Below are 20608 nucleotides of genomic sequence, written 5' to 3'. Positions count from 1 at the left end.
CTGGGCCCGACCCACACCCCTCTGTGCATCTTTCTCCAGGGCGTCTCCGTTCTAGAACTCGGGGCACAGATGGGAGGCCAGCTTTTCAGGAATATTGTTTCTACATCGAAATTCGCTGACTGGATGGCATTCTTCTTTTGTTTTTGTTTTTGTTCAGATACAGTGGGAGGGAGAGAGAGGAAGAGAGAGAGAGAAACATCGAGGTGAAAGGGACACATCAAGTGGATGCCACCTGCACAACCAACCAGGGCCGGGGACAAACTGCAACTGAGGTACATGCCCTTAGCGGGAACCGAACCCGGGTCTCTCTGGACCGCAGGCCAATGCTCTAACCGCTGAACCGAACTCGTCAGGGCTGGATGGCATTCTTTACTTTGTCTTATTAACTAAAAATTTTCAAAAGCATTCCAAAGTACCAGCCAAAGCACATAGTGCAGCCATTCCATTATCCTCACCCGAGGACATTTTTCCATTTTTTGTTCAGGTAGAGTGGGAGGGAGAGAGAGGAACAGAGAGAGAGAGAGAAACATCGATGTGAAGGGACACATCGAGTGGTTGCCACCCGCACAACCGACCAGGGCCGGGGACAAACTGCAACCAAGGTACATGCCCTTAGCGGGAACCGAACCCGGGTCTCTCCGGACCGCAGGTCGACACTCTAACCGCTGAGCCAAACCGGCCAGGGCTCCATGACTTCTTCAAAGAAAAAAACAAAACAACTTCCAGTGTCCACGACCAATATGTCCCTCTAGGCATCAAAGAGAAAAACCGCACAGTCTCCTAGATGCTACGGGCATCGTAGTAACGATCAGACCCATCAAGAGATGGATAAATCAATTTCCAAGAACAAGTCCCCACTGTTTTCTTAAAAGAGTTCAATTGAAGGCAGCAGAGTTCCTTAAACAGGTTAACAGTTTTTGTTGCCACCTGTAGATATGATCGCTGCATCCAGACCGAGACGTTTATTCGGGATGTGATGGAAATGTACCGTTAGTCCGAGGACTTCGGTGGAGTCCTCTTAAGCCTTCAGATGTACCGAGTGTTTTATCAATCGTCACAGAGTAGTGAGCCAAAGCTGCCAGGTGATCTCTAGCCCAGAAAGGATTCTACTGGGAAAGGTGTTGTCACGGGGGTGACGAAACTGAGAAGCGGTGTCTATCTCAAGTGTGGGGGACGTGCCGGGCATTCTGCCTGCCTCAGCATCCACTCTCCGCCCGCCCTGTGTCCCACGACGCTGAGTTTAGTCTTCCGATTCCACCTGCTCCCTGTCTTTGACACCCCGTTTGACAAGGCTGCGTCCCTTCCCTGTGACCACCTTCTGTATAGGTCCGCTCTCTCCACTGGTTATAGAGCTTGGCGGGTCTGGGAACAGCTCGGCCCCTTTTTCCCTTAGATGTAGAGGGTGCAAACTTTGACTAGTGCTAGTCTGTTGACTCCCAATCCTGCCCACACCTCCAGGAATAGTCTTTACCTCCCATGTCTCTGAATGCGCTTTGGAGCGCGCCATCCGTCTGTCCCTGTGACCTTGACTGATACAGGGGGACATTTGCAGCCCTTCCTTCCGCAGGTACCGGTGACGGCAGCTGGCTCAGAGGCGTGCCTCACAAGGATGAGGAGATTCAAAGAGAATTTCTGGTGACTGAAGGAACAAGGAAATGTCTCCTCATGTCTCTATGGAGTGATGTTCATCTTCATCGTCAAGGAGCCGCCCAGGCGCCTCAAGCCCTCTGGCCAGAGAGCGGGGTGGCCAGGAGAGCTCGCGTGGAAACGGTGCTACCCCTGAAGATGAGGAGGCTTCTGCCTGTCTCTAGGGCTGTCATGTCCTAGTTAGACCTTCCAAACGCGTATTTTCATGGTTACATTGTTCCTGGGTGCGTTTCCTTGCCTCATCAACTAGGCTTTGGGCCCCTGAAGAGTCAAGTCTATGATTTTTAGCCTCCTTCCCCCGTCCTGGTAACCAGGCTCACGCGATGAACTCGATGGGTGGTCCATAGTGACGGGTTGTTAAACACTCAGCGTCCAGGATAAGGGGAGTAAGTGACACATGGCTCCCCCTTGCCTGGAGATGTGTATAGGACCTACGTTTCAGGGGCTCGGGAGCCTTTCGTTCCCTGGTCACCTCGCTGAATAAGACCATTTGGGAAGAGCAAGTTGGAAGCACACATGGTCTCCATTCAGCTGGGGACAGTCTGGTTACACTGGACATTTTGGGTCCCGCCGGCCAGCTTCCGACGCAGAGACAGGAGGATCGATACCGGATAAGTGAGTGTAAACCTGAGGCGCATCAGCATGAGGGTGAGAACCGACCCACCTTCGGATGGGTAACCTGTCTCCAAGGCAACGGAGAGAGTGCCAACAACAGGGGCTTAGGGATGGAGCCCTGAGGGACGCCGCGGGAGGCAGAAAACGGACGAAGAGGGGTGCACGCGAGTGAACGAGAGCGTGTTCCTGAGGGTGCTCACACCAAGAAGACGACGTGATCTCCTGTTGGAATAAAAGGCATGATGGCCCAAAACAAAACAAAACAAAACAAAAACCACTGCGATGCCTGCCCCGGGGACAGAATTTGGGCTTCTCTTCGCGAAGATATCCGACGGCCTTCAGCCTACACCTTAGCACAGAGGCTCTGAACTTTGAGACAAATACGCTGCACGTGTCAGACACTATCAATAAATCATTTAAAACCCGGAGCCGGGGGAGCCGGGGGCGGACGCGGCTTAGCGCTTGTGGGAGAAACTAACCAAACAGAAGCCTCCATGCTGGTCAGAAATACGTTAGTGAGATTAACACCTAATTAAATGCAAGTCCAAAGCCAAACAGAAAACAAGCTCAATAAGTTTTCTCTAGATGGGATCCAGACAGCGCTTAGGAGAGGCAGGGGTAAGGGGGCAGCCTCAGAAATCAGGCCCTTTGCCGCAAGTAGCTAATCCCAGAGACGCGGACTCTCCCGCCAGGCTTGGAGGATCTTCGTCACGGGCCTGTGGGCACGTCACTCTCTTCCTGAGGACAGCAGTGACCAGGACGAGGCCGGTGACCTGCCTCCCCGCAGGGCACCCCACCTTCAGGGCCTCGTGCTCTCGGTTAGAGATTTTTACATCTGACATTTTATTCATGTCTCACTGACCGAGACCTAAGAATCCCCTTCACCTGGCCCCTCTCCCCTCCGGGAAGACAGTACCTCCTTCTTTTACTTAGTGGGGGTCTGTGTGCAGGACGGGGGGTGGACCCACGATGTGGCAGACACAGGAGAATTCTGTGCTAAAATACCCATTTTTTAATGCAAGAAAGGCGCGGGTGTGAGAAATTCAGAGTCTCGCCCACGCTGCGTGATTTTCACTTGGTTTCTTCATCCAGAAACGGGGCAGATGTGAACGTCTCACGGGGAAGGGCGGGAGGTGGGCTGTCGGGGCCGCGTTTCCCACACACCCTGAAGGCCGGACCGCCGCAGGGGCCCTGGGACCAGCCCGTCCAAGCCCAGGCCTCCATTCTCCTGGTCACAGGGTGTAGCTGGTGCTGGGGATCCAGGGCAAATCCCAACTTACCGATGCTGGGAGAGAGGGTTCCTTTATCCACTCTGAGGTGGGAAGGGAATAATAATAATAATGGTAACAGCAGCAACAACAGCTATTATTATTAGTATGTCAGTCTGGGAATCCCGACATAGGAAGCTCTGTCCGAGACACACGCAGACGTCAACTTCTTCGACCCCAACGCCAGCCCACGCGCTCAGTGCTGCTCCAGGTCACATCCTAAGGGTGGAGAAACTGAGGCACAGGGGAGGCTTTGAACCAGGCAGTGCCCGTGGGGATCTTCCCCGACGCCTGTGGGATGAAGCCAAACAGAACGCCCTGAGACGCAGGAAACAGAGAAAGAGCAAACAGAACCGCTTCCGGTCCTACTTCTCAGGTGCCTTGGGGGCCGGTCTTTGCTCTTTCCTGGGTTTTAAGGAATTTCTTCAGTCCCTGTCCCAGGCCGGTGAACAGAAACAGACCTCTTGTGTTTTTGTTCAAGCTGGCTTTTTTTTTTTATCCTCACCCGAGGACATTTTTCCATTTTCTGTTCAGGTAGAGTGGGAGAGAGAGAGAGGAAGAAGAAGAAGAAAGAGAAAAATAGCGACGTGAAAGGGACACATCGAGTGGCTGCCACCCGCACGACCAACCAGGGCCGGGGACAAACTGCAACCGAGGTATGTGCCCTTAGCGGGAACCGAACCCGGGTCTCTCTGGACCGCAGGCCGACGCTCTAACTGCTGAGACAAACTGGCCAGGGCCAAGCTGGCTTTTAATCACTTGTAATGAATAGACAGGATACCTTATTGGTGGTGTCCGTTTTCTCAAGGGGCCTACCTGGGACTCTCTATGTAGTTAATGGAGTAAATTAGATGTATTCTTCATTTGCAATTACAGTTTATATTTACAATGTATTAAATCAATATATTTGTAAATAAATAAACTAGGTTTCCATACTAAACACCATTACTGTTATTCCCATATGTCCATTTTGGTGATGGATAATCACGCAGCTATTAATTGCCTGGAGTTGGCTTCATAGATGTACTTGCTTTGACACGACTTAAAGCTAAATACGATCAGAAAAATCCACTTTCTTTAGGTCAGAATTTATTCTGTCAGGTTTTACAAATGATCGATTCTGACGGCCAGCGAAGGGAAACCAGACGTTTGTTGAGAATTTGTAAAAGTATACGGTTATAGTTTATAGTTTATCCCCACTCGGGCCCCCCGACTTCAGCACTGGAGGGAGTGTGTTTTAGATGCAGAAAGGTTGAGGGAGGTCAGTGTGCTCAAAGGTCCAGAAACAGCGATGGCAGCACTATAAGCTGCTGTCCCTTCTTCTCCCTCTCTAGCTCGTCACCCACACTTTGGTAGCTTGTTGGGGGGTCTGCAGTCTCCTCCCGAGGTCCCCAGACAGCTGTCTTGGGGAGGAAGAGTGAGGGTCCCTTTGTGTCTTTTAAACTTTCCTCCCATCCTCCTTTGTATACATTTCAGATGGAATTTGGGGGGGGGCAGGGGGGTCTGTTGGAAGGCATCATTCGGGGGGGGGGCTCCCACATCACCAGCCTGCAGGTCCCAACCAAACTCGAGAGAATCAACGGCTTTCCTCCCAGGCTGACGGTTCCTTCTCCCTCCCCCAGCCCCAACCTCGAGGTGCAGGAGCCTCAGAGACCCTGCATGTGTGCGGGTGCTGACTGCACTAATCTGTCAGAGTGGGCCAGTTTCCGGAAAACGAATTAAGTCACTGACAGCACGATTCAGTGGAAGGGGGAGTCATGGCAGGTCCCCAGGAACCCATGGTGAGTCATCGCCCTAAGAGAGAGTGTGGATATGACTGAACAGGCCCTGGGGGGCAGCCTCTGGGCCCCAGTTCACTCCCCTCAGGTCACAGCTGCAGCTTCTCAGGGACTGAAGTCACACCCAGTTCCCTCTCTGCACCCCGTGGGCAGACTCCAGGCTTAATGAGCTTGCTAAACAATTAGGGACATCCCCACGCAGAATTGGGAGGTTTATGCTGTATTTATTAGCCCAGCCCAATGGTGAAAGGGTTGAAGACAGAAATGAGCATTTTCTGTGGGAAAAAAAAAATCCTGCTGGATTTGAAAATATTCGGAAGCAGGCCCAGGTAGGAGGGTGTTGGGGAGCGATATGGGTGACACCCTCAAGGCCCCGTGCGGGTGGCCATCTACCCAACTACAGGTCATCACCATCCTTCTCATGAATGTGGTCTTCAATTCTGGACAGATCCTGTTCTTATTTTTACCCCTACAGATATCTGAACTACCTCAAAAATGCAACTCTCCGCAGAAGGGTCAATGCACTAACAGGTGGGTGAACCAATGGATCTAGGACCATGAAGGTGTTTTCTGAAGGGCGACTTGCCCAGGACACAGACCCTCGGTGGGTAGGCGAGAATCCAAACTCATCGCCAAGACCACGGGTCCTTTGGTGAAAGGGACATCAAGTCTTTCAGCACAGTAGTTCCTAAATGACTTCCGTGAGTTCACTCCATGTCCATGTAGACTCCGCATCAACACCGGCTAAATAAACCGGTGTGTTAGCTCATTCACCCCAGCATTCAATCCATACTTTTCAGAGTAATTCCTGGAAGAACTGGGCTTGGGGGCTGCTAGGGCAGCTTTTGTGTTGTTGTCTCCCCCCCCCCCAGCTCTCTATCGTTCTTAGGTTGTAACGGCACGGGGTTCGCCAGTAAATTCAAATTTGAGGTCAGTTTGTCATGACAACCAAATGAGATACTTCCATTTGAGGGGGAAAGGAATATGGAGGAGACCGTGACAAAAGAAATAGCATCTCCCCTCTGAAATGGGGGTCCCTCGACTCCTCCGGGGGAGAAAACGGACGAGCTAAGACACACGCTTGGAGTTGGCCCTTCCTCAGAAAACCCAGCTGAGGCTTCTGCAGATCTCGTGCAGTGATTTACCCCAATGGCCCAGCGGGGTGCAAAGAGGCGACAATCACCTGTTTGCCTTCAGCATCTCCGGGTCATTTCATTTTGTCTAATTGGAGGCCAATGATTTCATGCTGGTCCCACCTAGCTCTCTCCCGAACCTGTGTTTTCGTTCATAAGGGAGACAAGATAATTGAGAATGGAGAGGCCTTTGATAACGTGACAGGTTTCACAAAAGATAATGAGAAAAGAACAAAGGGATGGCCAGCCACGTTCCAACCGTGGCATCGATAGGAGGTTCCTTCCTGCAAAACACAAAACACAACCCTGACCCTAAACCCTGGGGGCCTGATACTTTTTTTTTTTTTTTTTAATCCTCACCGGAGGACATTTTTGCATTTTTTGTTCAGACAGAGCGGGAGGGAGAGAGAGGAAGAGAGAGAGAGAGAGAGACATCGATGTGAAGGGACACATCAAGTGGTTGCCACCCGCACGACCAACCAGGGCCGGGGACAAACTGCAACCTAGGTACGTGCCCTTAGCGGGAACCGAACCCGGGTCTCTCTGTACCGCAGGCCGACACTCCAACTGCTGAGCCAAACCGGCCAGAGCCCTGATACGTTTTTAAATCATTTTGTTTCTTTAGATTCTGGAAAGGTAATAAAATGCATAGACTGCGTAGTCTGTAGCATCCCCAGAATTACCTTGTCATTAAACACAGTCTTTCTCCGGCGACTAGATAAAGATTCACATTACAGGACAATGATACTATGGAGAGTCTCAACTTCGTTTAGACTGGGTTTTGCTGCCACACGAGTTTGGCCACATCCGAAAATAAAATTTTGTTTTTAAGAGATTTTGAGATGTGGAATTTCAGACAAGGGGTTATGGATTTATTATCTGTGTATTTCTCCAAACCTTTCAAGCATCTATATTCTCAATTCTTACTAACTTCATGGGGTAATTTATCCCGTACATTGTTGGCCTGGAATATACTCTTTTCCCACTTCAGATGTTACCTGTCCTCACGGAGCTGCTCACCATCTTCCTGGTGGCTGAGTAATTTCGTGATTTTTGGGAAAAGGCTCTGGGCACTGTGCTGGGCAGGGGCCGTCCTCCCTGGCGAGCTTGCTTGGACTGTGGCAGGAGAAACCCCCTCCATGTAAGCAGAGGGGAAATTACTAGAACACGCGATGAAAAGAACAGTGGAACAGCTACATTTGGACATAGCAGGGACAAGAAAAGCTTTTGGAAGGAGCTTAGGAGGATTTTATCAGGATTTCTCACCCCCACCTTTTAAACTTCTTAGTCATTCGGCTGAAGGGCGATCCCCAGGCGAGGCTGCGGGCCGAGAGCTGCTCACCCTCCCCGCCACACGTGGTTGGAGGACAGCTGATGATTGACAGTCCCTCTGAGCCTGAGCAAAGGCTGGGGTGTCATTCTCCCATAAGAGAGGGGGTGCTACGATAAGAACACAAGTGCATTCTGATGGCAAAACAAAACACACGTTCTCTACAGATTTCAAAATACTTTCAGAACATTTTTCTTAATTCTTGGATTTCTAGGGATATGCAAAGTCCTATTTTTTTAAATTTTTATTGATTTTAGAGAGAGAGGAAGGGAGAGGGAGAGAGAGACAGAAACATCAATGAGGGAGAACATTGACTGGCCGCCTCCTGCATGCTCCTCACTGGGGATCGGGCGCACAACCCGGGCATGTGCCCTGACCGGGAATCGAACCGGCAACCTCTTGCTGCTCAGTGGGTCGACGCTCAACCACTGAGCCACACCAGCTGGACCGCAAAGTCCTATTTTCTCAGGCTGTCCTTACACTAAACTTACTTCCTGCCCAGGCACAGGTTAGTCATCGTCCTCTAGACTTTTCTCAACATCCCATATCCAACATAGGCACAGGGTCTGGGGAGCTGGCCATTACAGTTTATTTTGTCTTGCTACAATGAATGAGATTTTTTTCAAAGTGATCTTTTAACAAGCAGTATTTCCTACCCAGGTAATACTGATCGAGGGAGGCTTAATGATAGAAACCATTTCATCAATGAGACACGCGCATACTTTGCCTGAACTCTACGTAGGAATAGCAAGCCCCCGAGGCAAGAACTAAGAAAATAAGGAAGGCAAATGAAGATGGTCTCTCCTCCCTCATTTACTGCTCAAAGATGATTAAAGGATATTACCAGCCTCCTTACACCCCATGTGTCTTTGCACAGCCTTTCAGATCGCCAGTGGCTTCGATGTGTGACGACGGCCTGGTGTGAGTTGCTGAAATACACATCTCTTACCTGGTACTCATACTCCGTGAAGGGAAGGAGTCCGGAATCCATGAACGAACTTGAGCTTCCTTTATAGATCAGAACTGGGTTTGGCTGCCCAGGCTGACTTGCTGTTTGTCTTCTGTACAATTCATAGTAGAGAACCTGCCCATTGGGCTGAAGCGGTCCTGTCCACCAAAGGGAAACCATGGGCTGAAATCCTCCTGGGGCCGTCCGCACCTCCAGGTGGGGGGGAGGCTGCATGCCAGGTGCCATCTCGTGGGTCCACACGGATGTCCAGTCACTGGATGCACATCCCAGCAGGGTGCAGGTGTGAATTCGTACCTCATACCTTCAGGACACGAGGCAGAAATGATCTGTTATTGGCAACACAGACTTTCATTGGAAGGACCTTTAGAATATCAAGAGTTTTCGGATACAAAGGCCAGCACGTTTATATTTCTTCTCGATAGCGGACCCGTTTAGTAATTAACAAAAGTTGTATTTCCATATAAAGGTTAGAACATTTCGAATCCTCCTGGCTTTCCAAAATAAAGATTCGCCTCTGTCTGCGAAGGGTGGGCACCCTTCTTCCCTGCGCAGAAGTGTATGGAATAAGTTAACTTTGAAGATTCTCTCCCGCATGCAGATTCTTTTAGTCTGCAGGATCACTGAACCCGGTGACGAAAGAAGGCAGGTCTTGGGGAAGTGAACCAGGTTTCAGCAGCCCTGGGCTCTCCCTCAATCTGCAGCTGGAGTTGAATGAATGATTCCCCAGGAATGTTCCCAGGACGTGAAGGAGCACCATGGAGTTGGGGCCTCCATGGTAATAAATCCCATCACCTGATACCTGACGTTTTACAACACGCTCCCTTACAACACACAAAGACCTTCCCGGGCCAAAGTTAACCCAGCTCCACCCTCGATTATCCATCACAGAGACACCTTATCGCCATCCAGTTAAACTCAACCAATCAATTATGTTTTGTCTCCTCGCTGGTCTCCTGCTACTTGCAAAGGTCTATTTACATAGCAGGGACTGTCCCCTTCCAACAAAAGGGGTTTCCAGGAGCAGTAAGTGCCTAGGGCTGCGAATCACTGCTTTTTGCCTCTGTTCCCAAGCCCCACCGATTTTATGGCACCCCTAGTTTCCCCTCGAGCATCTTCCTGTCTCCCTTTATTTTGGGGGGGATTGATATTTCCGCTTCTATTTTCGCCTTCACCTCGGGCCCTCTGATCACTGCTTTCAGTCTCCCTTCCCCCCTTCTTAGTTATTACACTTTTCTCTCCCCTGTGACACCTTCCGGTCCCTGTTTCTTCCTCTTTCTATCCATTCCTGGTGCGCCCATCTCTACCTTGATGGGCTGCCAGGTTCGTGGTGAGCAAATCCATGGCTATGCAGACCTGACTTCCAAGTGGTTCTCCGGAGTCAGTCCCAGTCTTTCTTCCTACTGACCAGCATGGGGGGGGGGTACCCCCAGGAGGACACACTCATCGACAGTCAGTAAACATTAAACTGAATGCCGGAAAAACCCAAAACTACATGCATCCTGACTTCACATAGACCTGATCGTCTGACTTCAGTCATTAATGTCATTCATATCTTCAATTCCTGTGGATACTGAAGAGACGTCTCTCATGGCCTTATATATCATTGCTCAGATTATTAGATAAATCAACCTTTTTTTTTTTTTTTTCCAGCCTGGGAAAATTACCCCCCTCACATCTGAAAACTCTTTTCTTCTCTAGAAATTTTTGTGAATAAGTGTTTCAAAGAGGAGCAATTAATATGACTTTTATTTTTAAAATGTTTTAATTGATTTTTTTTTTTGAGAGAGAGAGTGAGAAACATCCATTGGCTGCCTCCTGCACGCCCCCTACTGGGGACTGAGCCCACAACCCAGCATGTGCCCTGACCGGCCATTGAACCAGGACCTCTCAGTCCATGGGATGACTCTCAGTCCACTGAACCACACTGTCAGGCTGATATGACTTTTAAAACTAGCAGTACGAGCCAGGTGAAGAGGAAGCCGGTACACGGTGCCCTGGTCTGCAGCTACCGTGGGCCTTTTTTATACCCTGAATCACAGCAAGATAAATGCCGAGGCGCAGAGCATGTGGATTAGCTACGGAAGATACCTGTGGATGCTTTAATTACTGTTTAATATTTAATGCGATCCTAAATAATTGTCAGGAGTGGATGCATAAGACCATGAATGTGTCATTTAAACAGCACTATAAAACAGACCTAATTACAGGAGGGATCTCATCTACACATCGGCGGATTAAGATGATAGCTGAGTTTTACCAACGGTGGTTGGAAATCAACTCTTTCAGCCTTTAATTTTTTTTTAAGTAGTTCTGCTCCTTCTACTAAAACCTAAGCATAAAATGTCTTTTATTACTCTTCTCTCTGGGGATGTAAGAGGCTTAAAATGTGGTGGGAAGACTACCTAGCAATTCTTAGGCTACAGGAAGAGGGTGGGGGGTCAGAGCCCGGCAGGTGGGGGGCAGAGCCATGCCCGCCCCGAGGGGACCGCGAGGAAATGGGAGCTGACAAAGTGACCCTGTCCCGGAAAGAGGTCACGAAGAAACCAGAAAGGGACCCCTTACCATTCTTACCAACCCTAAGGGGTTGAGGAAATACAGTCACAGGGGTCTCATTATCTTTGGAAGAAGAGCCAGATTCCAGAAAAAGGGCTCCCTCAGCACTAACTTTGGGTGAGTCCAAGCTGGTACTACCTCTCATTCACCGGTACTTTTTTCATCCTTTATAATAAGATCTTTTATATTTATTTTTCTCCCCGTGAGCATCAGATAACTCCACTGGAGCCCTTAGAACTGTCCAGGGACCTGCCTATGTCCAGGGGGGACTAGACTTAGGAACTGACCCCATTTCTGTGCTCTTTGCAGACATTGTAAATTGCAAACATTTCTGAAAACATTTCTGAAACCTGAAATGAGCACCTGCAGGAAGGATCGTGCTCTCTGGGAGTATGCCAGCAGCTGTACCTGGGTGAGGACATGGTCATCCACGGTGGATGGCTAGACGGATGGGGGCTGGGAAGGCACATATGCTGCTTTACCATCTTAACTTGAATTGACCCAGGGCTCACACCATAGAAAGGACGGAGGCTTCCCTTGCCCAGTGGAGAGTGAGCTACCCACCTGTGGAACGGCGCCAGCTGGTTTACTGTGAGTGCCCGGGTACCAAACGAAGGGTGACTTGTATTTACAGGTACGGTTTTCGTTTCCTTCTCAAGCAGCTCACGGACGAAGAGGGTATAGTTGACGATGTGGCCGTTTGTCCTCACCGGAGGGTCCCAGGTCACTAAGATCTCCTGAGGACCCCTGGCCTGCAGTTTGGGAGGTTCCATCCCGGAAGGCGCCGAGGGGCTGGTTCGGTCTGTGACGAGTGGACTCAGAACCGCCCCCAGGCTGTTGCTGGCTGTCACTGTGTAGCCATACTCCTCCCCCGGGGTCAGAGTGAAGTCGTGGAAGCGGGTTTCCAGGCCGGTGTAGACGATGGTGCCATCCCTCCTGAGTTCATAACTCCTGATCTGCCCGTTTGGGTTCCTTGGAGGCCTCCAGGTGATTTCTATTGATTCTGAGCCTGTGACCTGCAATTTGGGGGGGTCCATGTTCTGGGGTGGGGCCTCCATGGTCCAGGCAGATTTGGACACGCTGGACGTACAGCCTCCGTGTGTACAGGCCACCAGGGAGAAGTTGTATTGAGTGTAAGGCTGCAGGTGGGCAATCAGCAGGGACAGGCCCTGCCCAGCGAGGTGCTCCTGACCATCACATCTAAGTAAATATTCGGTGATGTTTCCATTAGGAGCGGACGGTGGTGCCCAAGATGCACTGATCTGAGTGGCACTGAGGGCTCGGAGAGCGGGAGGGTCGACCCCCAGGGGTGCAGCCTCGGGAGTCGTGGTGCTGGCGGGTGCGCTGCTGCGGCAGCCTCCTCGCGTGCAGGCTGTGACCGTGTAGCTGTAGGTGGAGAAGGGGAGCAGGTCTTCATCGGTGTAATTGAAAGTCCCCGCGCCAAAGCTGAGGGGGTGGAGCACCCCATTGCGGTGCAGCTGATAGGACTGGATGATGCCGTTAGGCTGCTCAGGAGGGGCCCAGGCGATGAGCAGTTTGGGGGGACTCGGGGACACACAGGTGACCTCAGGGGGAGAGAGACCTTCCGGAGGCGCCGGCCTCGTCCTGGCCGCGGTCCACGAGCTGCCTGTGTGGCCTGCGGAATTCCACGCGTGGATTTTATATTCACACAGCGTCCAGGGCTGCAAGCCGGTGTCGTTGTACGCAAAGGCGTCCCTTTCGGTCTTGTACTCGGTGAACACCAGGTTCTCGGCGGCCGCGACTGTCCGGTTCCCCAAGGCATCGCCCTGGGCGCACCTGCGCGTCACGTCGTAGCGCACGATCTTTCCATTGGGGTGCGCGGGCCCCGCCCAGCTCAGCTCCACGCGGGTGGGCCCCACCCGCTGCACCGTGGGGGGCCCCTGGGAGTGGGGCGGGGCCTCGCCTGTGCGCACTCGCTGCGGAGCCGAGTGCGCACAGCCCGCCCGCGTGCAGGCCTGCAGCGTCAGCGTGTACTCGGTGCCAGGGTCCAGGCGGCGGAACAGGAACGTGCGGCTGGAGCCCGTGTACTCCAGGCGCCCTTCACTGAAGACGTGGTACGCCTGTAACCGGGAGAGAAGCAAGGAACGGTGACTCTAGCGTTTGATTTCTTTGTTTAAAACATTTTTTTTTTCTTTATGGATTTTTAGAGAGAGAGGAAGGGAGAGGGACAGAGATAGAAACATTGATGAGAGAGAACATCCACTAGCCACCTCCTGCAGTCCCCCACCCCTGGGGATCGGGCCCACAACCTGGGCATGTGCCCTGACCGGGAATCCAACCAGCAACATGTTGGTGCAGGGTCCATGCTCAACCACTGAGCCACACCGGCCCAGCTGGCATCTGATTTCTTAGTGCAGCTTTCTTGTCCCTGGTAACCCCTCCCCACCGTGATCCCTCATCCGATGACCCTCATCCAGAAAGAACAGGCCCACATCAATTTTGGGACGATGATGTCAATCAAGTCCATAGAAAGAGGAACGATGCTGTTCTTTGCTTTCTTTTTCCCTTAAGGTTGGCTATTAGATAAGCAGATATCTACGAGCTAAGGGCTGTGGGCCCTGATTCTTTGACCTCGGGGAGTGCTCGTGGGGTTGATGCATGTCAGGCGCGCATCTGTGTATCTCGAGGACGCCAAACGTGACTTCGTCTTTGGGGGACTTACCTTAATGACCCCGTTGGTCCTCACAGGCTCCGGCCACCCCAATAACAAGGCCCGGCCGTCCTCTCTCTGCTCCACGGTCAAGTTGCCGAGTCCACTCGGGGAAGATTCCAGGGTCCGAACCGGAGTCCAGGGGCTTGACACTTCCCCCGCGCGGTTTGCGGCCACAACACTAACGTGATACGTGGTGAACGGTTCCAACCCGGACAGGTGGGCTTGGAGGCTCGTTCCCTGGAAGAAAATTAACGGGGTCATCTTCTCTGAGAAATGGCTACGACACTTGGGACGTCCTTCTGAGACACCTCGGTGGTGGCAGCACAAATATCCCAGTTCTGAATTATTAAGAAAATAATGTGGTTTCTTCCACATTTCAGAGGCATGTACAGTGTGGATCAGAAAGGAACCTTGCCTTTTTTTTTGTTTTCAATTTTTTTTCTTTATTGATATATTAGAGAGACAGAGGGAGAGAGAGATGGAAACATCAAGGGGGGAGAGCATCGACTGGCCGCCTCCTGCACGCCCCCCACTGGCGGGCATGTGCTCTGACAGGGAATTGAACTGGCCATCTCTTAATGTAGGGTCACACTCAACCACTGAGCCACAGGATTCTTGCCTTTTTAGAGCTTGCGACCCCCAGGATGTGATATGTAACAAATTCTACGATGCCTCACAGATCAACCAGCTCACGTGGAATCAGTGGAGACTCAACCTGAACAACCCTAATTCTCTTTCATCAATTCCCCATCCTGTGTGTTTATACCTAAGACTCTGCCCATCTCCTCCATCTCCCTGTCTCATTCTTTTTTTTTTATTTTTTATCCTCACCCCAGGACACTTTTGCATTCATCTTCAGATAGAGCAAGAGGGAGAGAGGAAGAGGGAGCGAGGGAGGAAGAGAGAGAGAGAAACATCGATGTGTGAGAGAGACAAACTGCAACCGAGGTACGTGCCCTTACCAGGAACCAAATCCAGTTCTCTCTGAACCGTGGGCCGAGGCTCTAACTGCTGAGCCAAACCGGCCAGGGCTCCCTCTCTCATTCTTTTGGTGTGTATTTATACCTCACAAATACAACAAAGCGAATGCAAAAACACAGTAGCAACCAGCCAACTGGACTATTACATGTACTGCCATTCTTAGAGAAGTCTACTATTAACACACACATGAAAATATTGTCATTTGTGAACAACGCCATAACCCAAACTAGGAAGCACCAAAAGTAATTGTCAGCTAGGCTTTGAGAATTTGGTCTTGGTTGATTTGGAAGAAAGAAAAAAAAAAAGGAATGGAGAAATTAATTTTATGGGTGTTTTTTTCCTGTTCAAAAGCAACATTTGAACATATTTTGCATAACTGAACTGGAGCTAAGAATCTTATGATTTTAAAGGAGCCCAAGATGCTCTTTCTACATCTGGACTGGATAGATGTGTGTGTTTACAGATAGGAATGATGTCTGCAAATGGACACACACACACACACACACACACACACAGATACTTTCTGTTCTGTACCATAACCATGGGTGGTGAAGAATCCTGAGGAAGTTTTGACTGGTTGAATAGGATGATTTTGCTTAATGGGGTGTGGGGTCATTTTGGTTTACTAGAGGTTTAAATGTTACAATTGTCCTCTGTTCTTGGTGGGCGTGGAAGGAGGGACGTGAGGTGAAGAAGTTATTTCTGAGAGTGAGGACCCGAAAGCATCAAAGTTATGTGTATGCAAATTCGCCTTCATGTGGAGACATCCAAATATCATTCTGAATAAAACCCAAAACAAGTTGGCAAAATTAAACTGAACCATTAGAAAACAAAAAAACAGCCCAGCCAGTGTGGCTCAATAGTTGTTTTTTTTTTATCCTCACCCGAGGACATTTTTCCATTTTCTGTTCAGATAGAGTAGAAGGGAGACAGAGGAGAGAGAGAGAGAATCATCGACGTGAAAGGGACACATCGAGTGGCTACCACCCGCACTACCCAACCAGGACTGGGGACAAACTGCAATCGAGGTACGTGCCCTTAGCGGGAACCGAACCCAGGTCTCTCTGGACCACAGGCTGACACTCTAACTGCTGAGCCAAACCGGCCAGGGCATGTCTCAGTAGTTTTGCGTCGACCCTGCACCAAAAGGTCGCCGGTTTGATTCCCGGTCAGGGCACACGCCCAGGTTGTGGGCTCGATCCCCAGTGGGGGGCATGCAGGAGGCAACCAATCGATGTTCTCTCTTATTGGTGTTTCTCACTCTCTCTTTTCTCCCTTTCTCTCTAATATCAATAAAGAAAAAAATAAACATAATAAAATGAAAAACAAACAAATAGAAAACTCATAAGACAAAACCAAAACATACCGTAGAAATAGTTTTTGACACTTTTCTCACATTCTTGGTTATAAGTTTCAATTGTGTTAATGTTTCTTCTTGTGTTGTGTTAACTACAAGCAGAGAGAATATACTTTCTTTTTCTTATCAAAAACTAGTAAAGTCAATTTTCTTGTTTCCATAAGTGCCATTAGGACATTACATGCGAACCTCCTGAAATCTTTTAATATTTAAACATTTGCTAAGCGACCAGACTCTGAAACAAATTTTACAGAAAGACTAATTTCTCTTTTTTAAAATATTAAAAGTTCGATCATTAATATTTAAAACTTATTTCTCCACAACACTGGATTGGTTTTTTAGATAAATATAGCACAGGACTCGAATGACCATAATGAATATTAAATCTAAAGATGCTACAAGTCCCGATTACAAACACTCTTTTCTGATAAGTGATTCCTTTTCTGTGGAAATAGGGCAAACATGGTCAAGATTAATAATGCAGAAAAGAAAACTTCTTTGTTCAGAATATTCAGTAATAGATGCCAAAAAAAAAAAAAAAAAAAAGCATTAAGCTCCAAAGCAAATAGTAATCACCTCTAACAGATTACCTATAACACAGGTAGACAGTTGGGGGACATTTAGAGAGAGGTTTTGTCAGAAGAAACATGAAAAACATGTGGGTTATAAAGCAAAAACATATGTATATTGTCAATAGCAGCACCTGCTCAATTACAGTTTATTTCAGGGCCGAGAGTTCTATTCAGCCCCTAGATGGCAATACTATCAAACACTTCTGGTAGGATGAGTCCTTAATGATTAACCACCGGCATTCAGTCACCCCACACACGCCAGGCAACCATTACAAAAATAACACAACTGATTTCATTATAGATTCTTTCAACGCGCATTTATAGCTCAGATCCTTGAAAGCAGAAGTATTCAAAATGCCCTGGTCTCCAAAACCTTCATCATCTAAGGTAGAAATTACACCTGAAGATCTCAAGCTGAAGTTCATGCCTGCCGGGCACAGAAATGTGGAGAGATCTACTCTCACAAAAGGTGATCAGAACAGCTGTTTGGCTTAATTTGGTCTACTTCTTTCAAAGAAAAAAAGAAATGCTCACATATTGGAAAATATAAAGGACACTTTTTACATCATAAACATATGCTGAGGACAAGTTCCTGTATGGAGTTGATTTGTTATTTCTGAAGAGCTACAAAACACACACGTACACACACACCCCTTAAATAAATCACATTAATAGCCTTGCTTGTTGTCAACGTTTAGCGAAGGCCAAATGGAAACAAAATGAAAATTTAAAAATGGCAAAACCACCCTTACCAAGTTATTCTTTGACATTTTAGGAAATAATTTGTATTATTTTCTTCTGACTAGATTTCCAACATCGAAGTCCCCTATTTGCAAATCCTGCTGTAACATTTGGGCACAGTTCACTCTGGGGCGGGGCTGCGTCTTGTTAATTCAGTTGTGCGTTCTTTTCCTTATGCTCAGAATATTGGCTTGAGCATGGCCAGTCTTCATGCCTTGTATGCAATTCATTTCTTTGGAAACATAGCATTCTGTCCCACCGACTCGTACAAGTCATCATTAAAACTCATTTTACTCCTCTCTGATCCCTGACCTCTGGGATTCCCTTTTCTCTTTCTCTTCTGCATGTCCACATCCCCATAATAGTCATACTTTTTATTCCAGAAGTCTATTAACTCATTTTGTTAGCCCCCCCTCCTTAACTTCTATGCCCAAGGGACAGGGTCTGGATCCCAATCAGCACGTCCTTCCGGGAGACATACGGACAACCCCCTGGAACATGCTGCCAGGTGGGGTTCTGCTGCCAATTTGAACTACATTTGAACCTCTCAACTCTGCTCCAGGGGGCACACGAAACTACTTGAAGTCTTCAGCAGTCTGACAATTTCACTCCACGGCCTCGCATTATTTTTGACGACTTGAAGTGCCCCAAAGGTGGCCGTGGGGTCAATAGGTTTATGTAGGTTGAAAATGATCAAAAATTACCATTGATCTGTAGCTGCCAATAAAAGGCGGCATGGGGAGACTCCCCGCACAAATGTTTAAACTGCATAAAGCAACCTAACTTAGTCATCTTTGAGTCTATTGATCTGATGATCCAGCAGTTTCCAGAGTTTTCCCTCTGGTCTTTGTGGTGCATTTTCACTGAATCCGCTTCCCCTGGCTCTTTGGAATCTTTTTACCCTGCTCCTTCCATCCTGAACCCAAGTAGCGATGTGTAGGCTTTGATGTGCCCATCAACAGGGTATTAGGAGTACTTATTGCATTTGAAAGTGCTCCTATTCCTGGTCACCAGCAACTTCATCGATCATCAATTTGATAGGGTTTCTTCGGTCTTTGCCCCTATTCATTTCAAAATGATTGACTTTTGACTTATAAATCCTTTCCCTCCTTAGTTACCATGAAAGCCAAAACCTATAGAGTATGCTGCATTGAAAATCTGCTTTTTTTTTTTTTTGCACAGAGGAAACTTTAGAGAAATATAGATTTAAATATATCAACTTCTGTCTTCTTTAGTGGAACCACTTGGATACTGCTTCTTGGTTTCATCGAAAGTTATAGTTTACCTTGTCATTATAAAATAAAAGAATGGTTATAGACAGGTTTCTGGTTTAGATTACAAATAAAACATGAGAGGTAGGAAAAGATCTCATTTACCATTACCTAAACATCATGGCTTCGGGCAGAGTACACGCAGTCAACGGGATGACTTGTACACATTTTAATGCTGACAAATCGACATAAACTATTTCTACGATTGCAGAAGGCAAGATAATTTGAGTCATGGGTTTTATAGGGCTATCTTTCTTTCTAGTTATCAAGTGCATCTTTGAGTTCTCCAAAGGTTGGTCAACATATGTATATCTTGTACTTATTCTGTAAAAATCAAATCGGTCTTGATATGGAAACGATCTATTTATTACTCACAGCCAAATATCAACCTTGAAAACGTATCCATGGCCATCTTAGCATGAGACTTCCAAGTCTGCACAGATTTTACATGCACACTTACTTTCCCATGGTCCTCTCTGCCTACACATGTCCCGGCTGGTGGGACAAAGGAAACATTTTTTGATGGTGCACACACATATGCAGAGTTGCTCCGGAATCAAAGATCAACTCACAATACAAGAAAGTTGAGAAAAATACCCTGTAGGGTCATGGCTTCCTGTTTTAGATGCATGAAAATTGCGTATGTGCTAGGTGGCACTGGTAAGCATTAGGGCAGCGGCCCGAGTGGTCAGTGGAAACAGGTAGTGTTGTCTATCAATAGTGAACATTTTGAACAGTTTTGAGTCTCTGGCATGTACAACATTCTGGAACATCGCTGTGGGAGACACAAGATGAAAAACAGGCTCCTGACTTTTAGGAGCCGATACTCTATAGCCATAAATTATAATCTAGGAATACAGACACACACAATTTGGAGTGCGGTCGGTGCTATAACTCAGTGCTGGGGAAACTCTGAAGGTATACTTCTGTTTGGGAAGGGACAGATTGGGGGAGATGTCACTGGGCGGTTGCATCTGATATAAGTCAGGAAGATGTAGAGTTTGAGTGCATCAAAGTATGTGAGGGGTTGGGATGACGAACAGAAGAAAGAGCTAGGAGTGGAAAGTAACTGAAGTGTGTGGGTTCAGGGGAACAGTGGGGAATAAGGCTGGGAAGAGACTGGACAAGGCTGTGAATTTCACCCTCAAGTTGTTGGATACATTTGTTAAAAAAACAGTGAAATATTAAGCAACACTTTTAAGAACTGATTATGTAGAAAGAGCTCTACAATGCAATTTGAAGGACTAATGGAAGAACTTTAAAAGGTTGCCTTGCGGTGGTATATAGGTCATGGTCAGTGACTAATGAAACAAGACCTTTGCCAAGAATTTGTTCATTCACGGCTTTGATTGGAATTCAGCCAGTAAGTACAGAATGCCATATATGGGAAGTAATGGAAGAGTATTTTCTTAGATTTAAAACATCTTTGTTGGACTTTAACATTTGTAGTTACTCTTTAGACACAAGTGTTTGTCTTTTGAAACCATCTGAGGTGGGGATTATAACAACCACACGGAATTGGAGCCAGGTGCACTGCCCTCTGTCCTAACCCACGATCAGAATCCCATGGACCTGGACGGTGTGTTCCCCTGGTCATGGGGACGCTTGTGTGCAGCTATCCACACCCTTCCTAACGTCCCTCGTGCATCGGGCAGCTGGGAAAGGTTGGAGATGCCACTGATGGCGAAGCAGAATGAAGATCATTCGAAGGCGCACAC

General features: G+C 48.3%; 1 protein-coding gene across 1 annotated transcript in view; it reads right to left on the bottom strand.

Moving 5' to 3' along the window:
- USH2A (usherin) overlaps positions 1-20608 on the bottom strand; it is a 534168-nt gene that overhangs the window by 50145 nt on the left and 463415 nt on the right. Inside the window, exons 61-63 of the mRNA XM_036277426.1 lie at positions 13978-14205; positions 11859-13375; positions 8721-9042 (exon numbers count right to left, since the gene is read on the bottom strand). Coding sequence (XP_036133319.1) covers positions 8721-9042; positions 11859-13375; positions 13978-14205 — 2067 coding nt within the window. The remainder of the gene's footprint in view (positions 1-8720; positions 9043-11858; positions 13376-13977; positions 14206-20608) is intronic.

Source organism: Molossus molossus, unplaced genomic scaffold (genome assembly GCF_014108415.1).
Source record: "Molossus molossus isolate mMolMol1 unplaced genomic scaffold, mMolMol1.p scaffold_m16_p_23, whole genome shotgun sequence".
Lineage (NCBI taxonomy): Eukaryota > Metazoa > Chordata > Mammalia > Chiroptera > Molossidae > Molossus > Molossus molossus.
The sequence above is the reverse complement of the archived record's forward strand: the minus strand, read 5'-3'. Positions and strand labels throughout refer to the sequence as shown.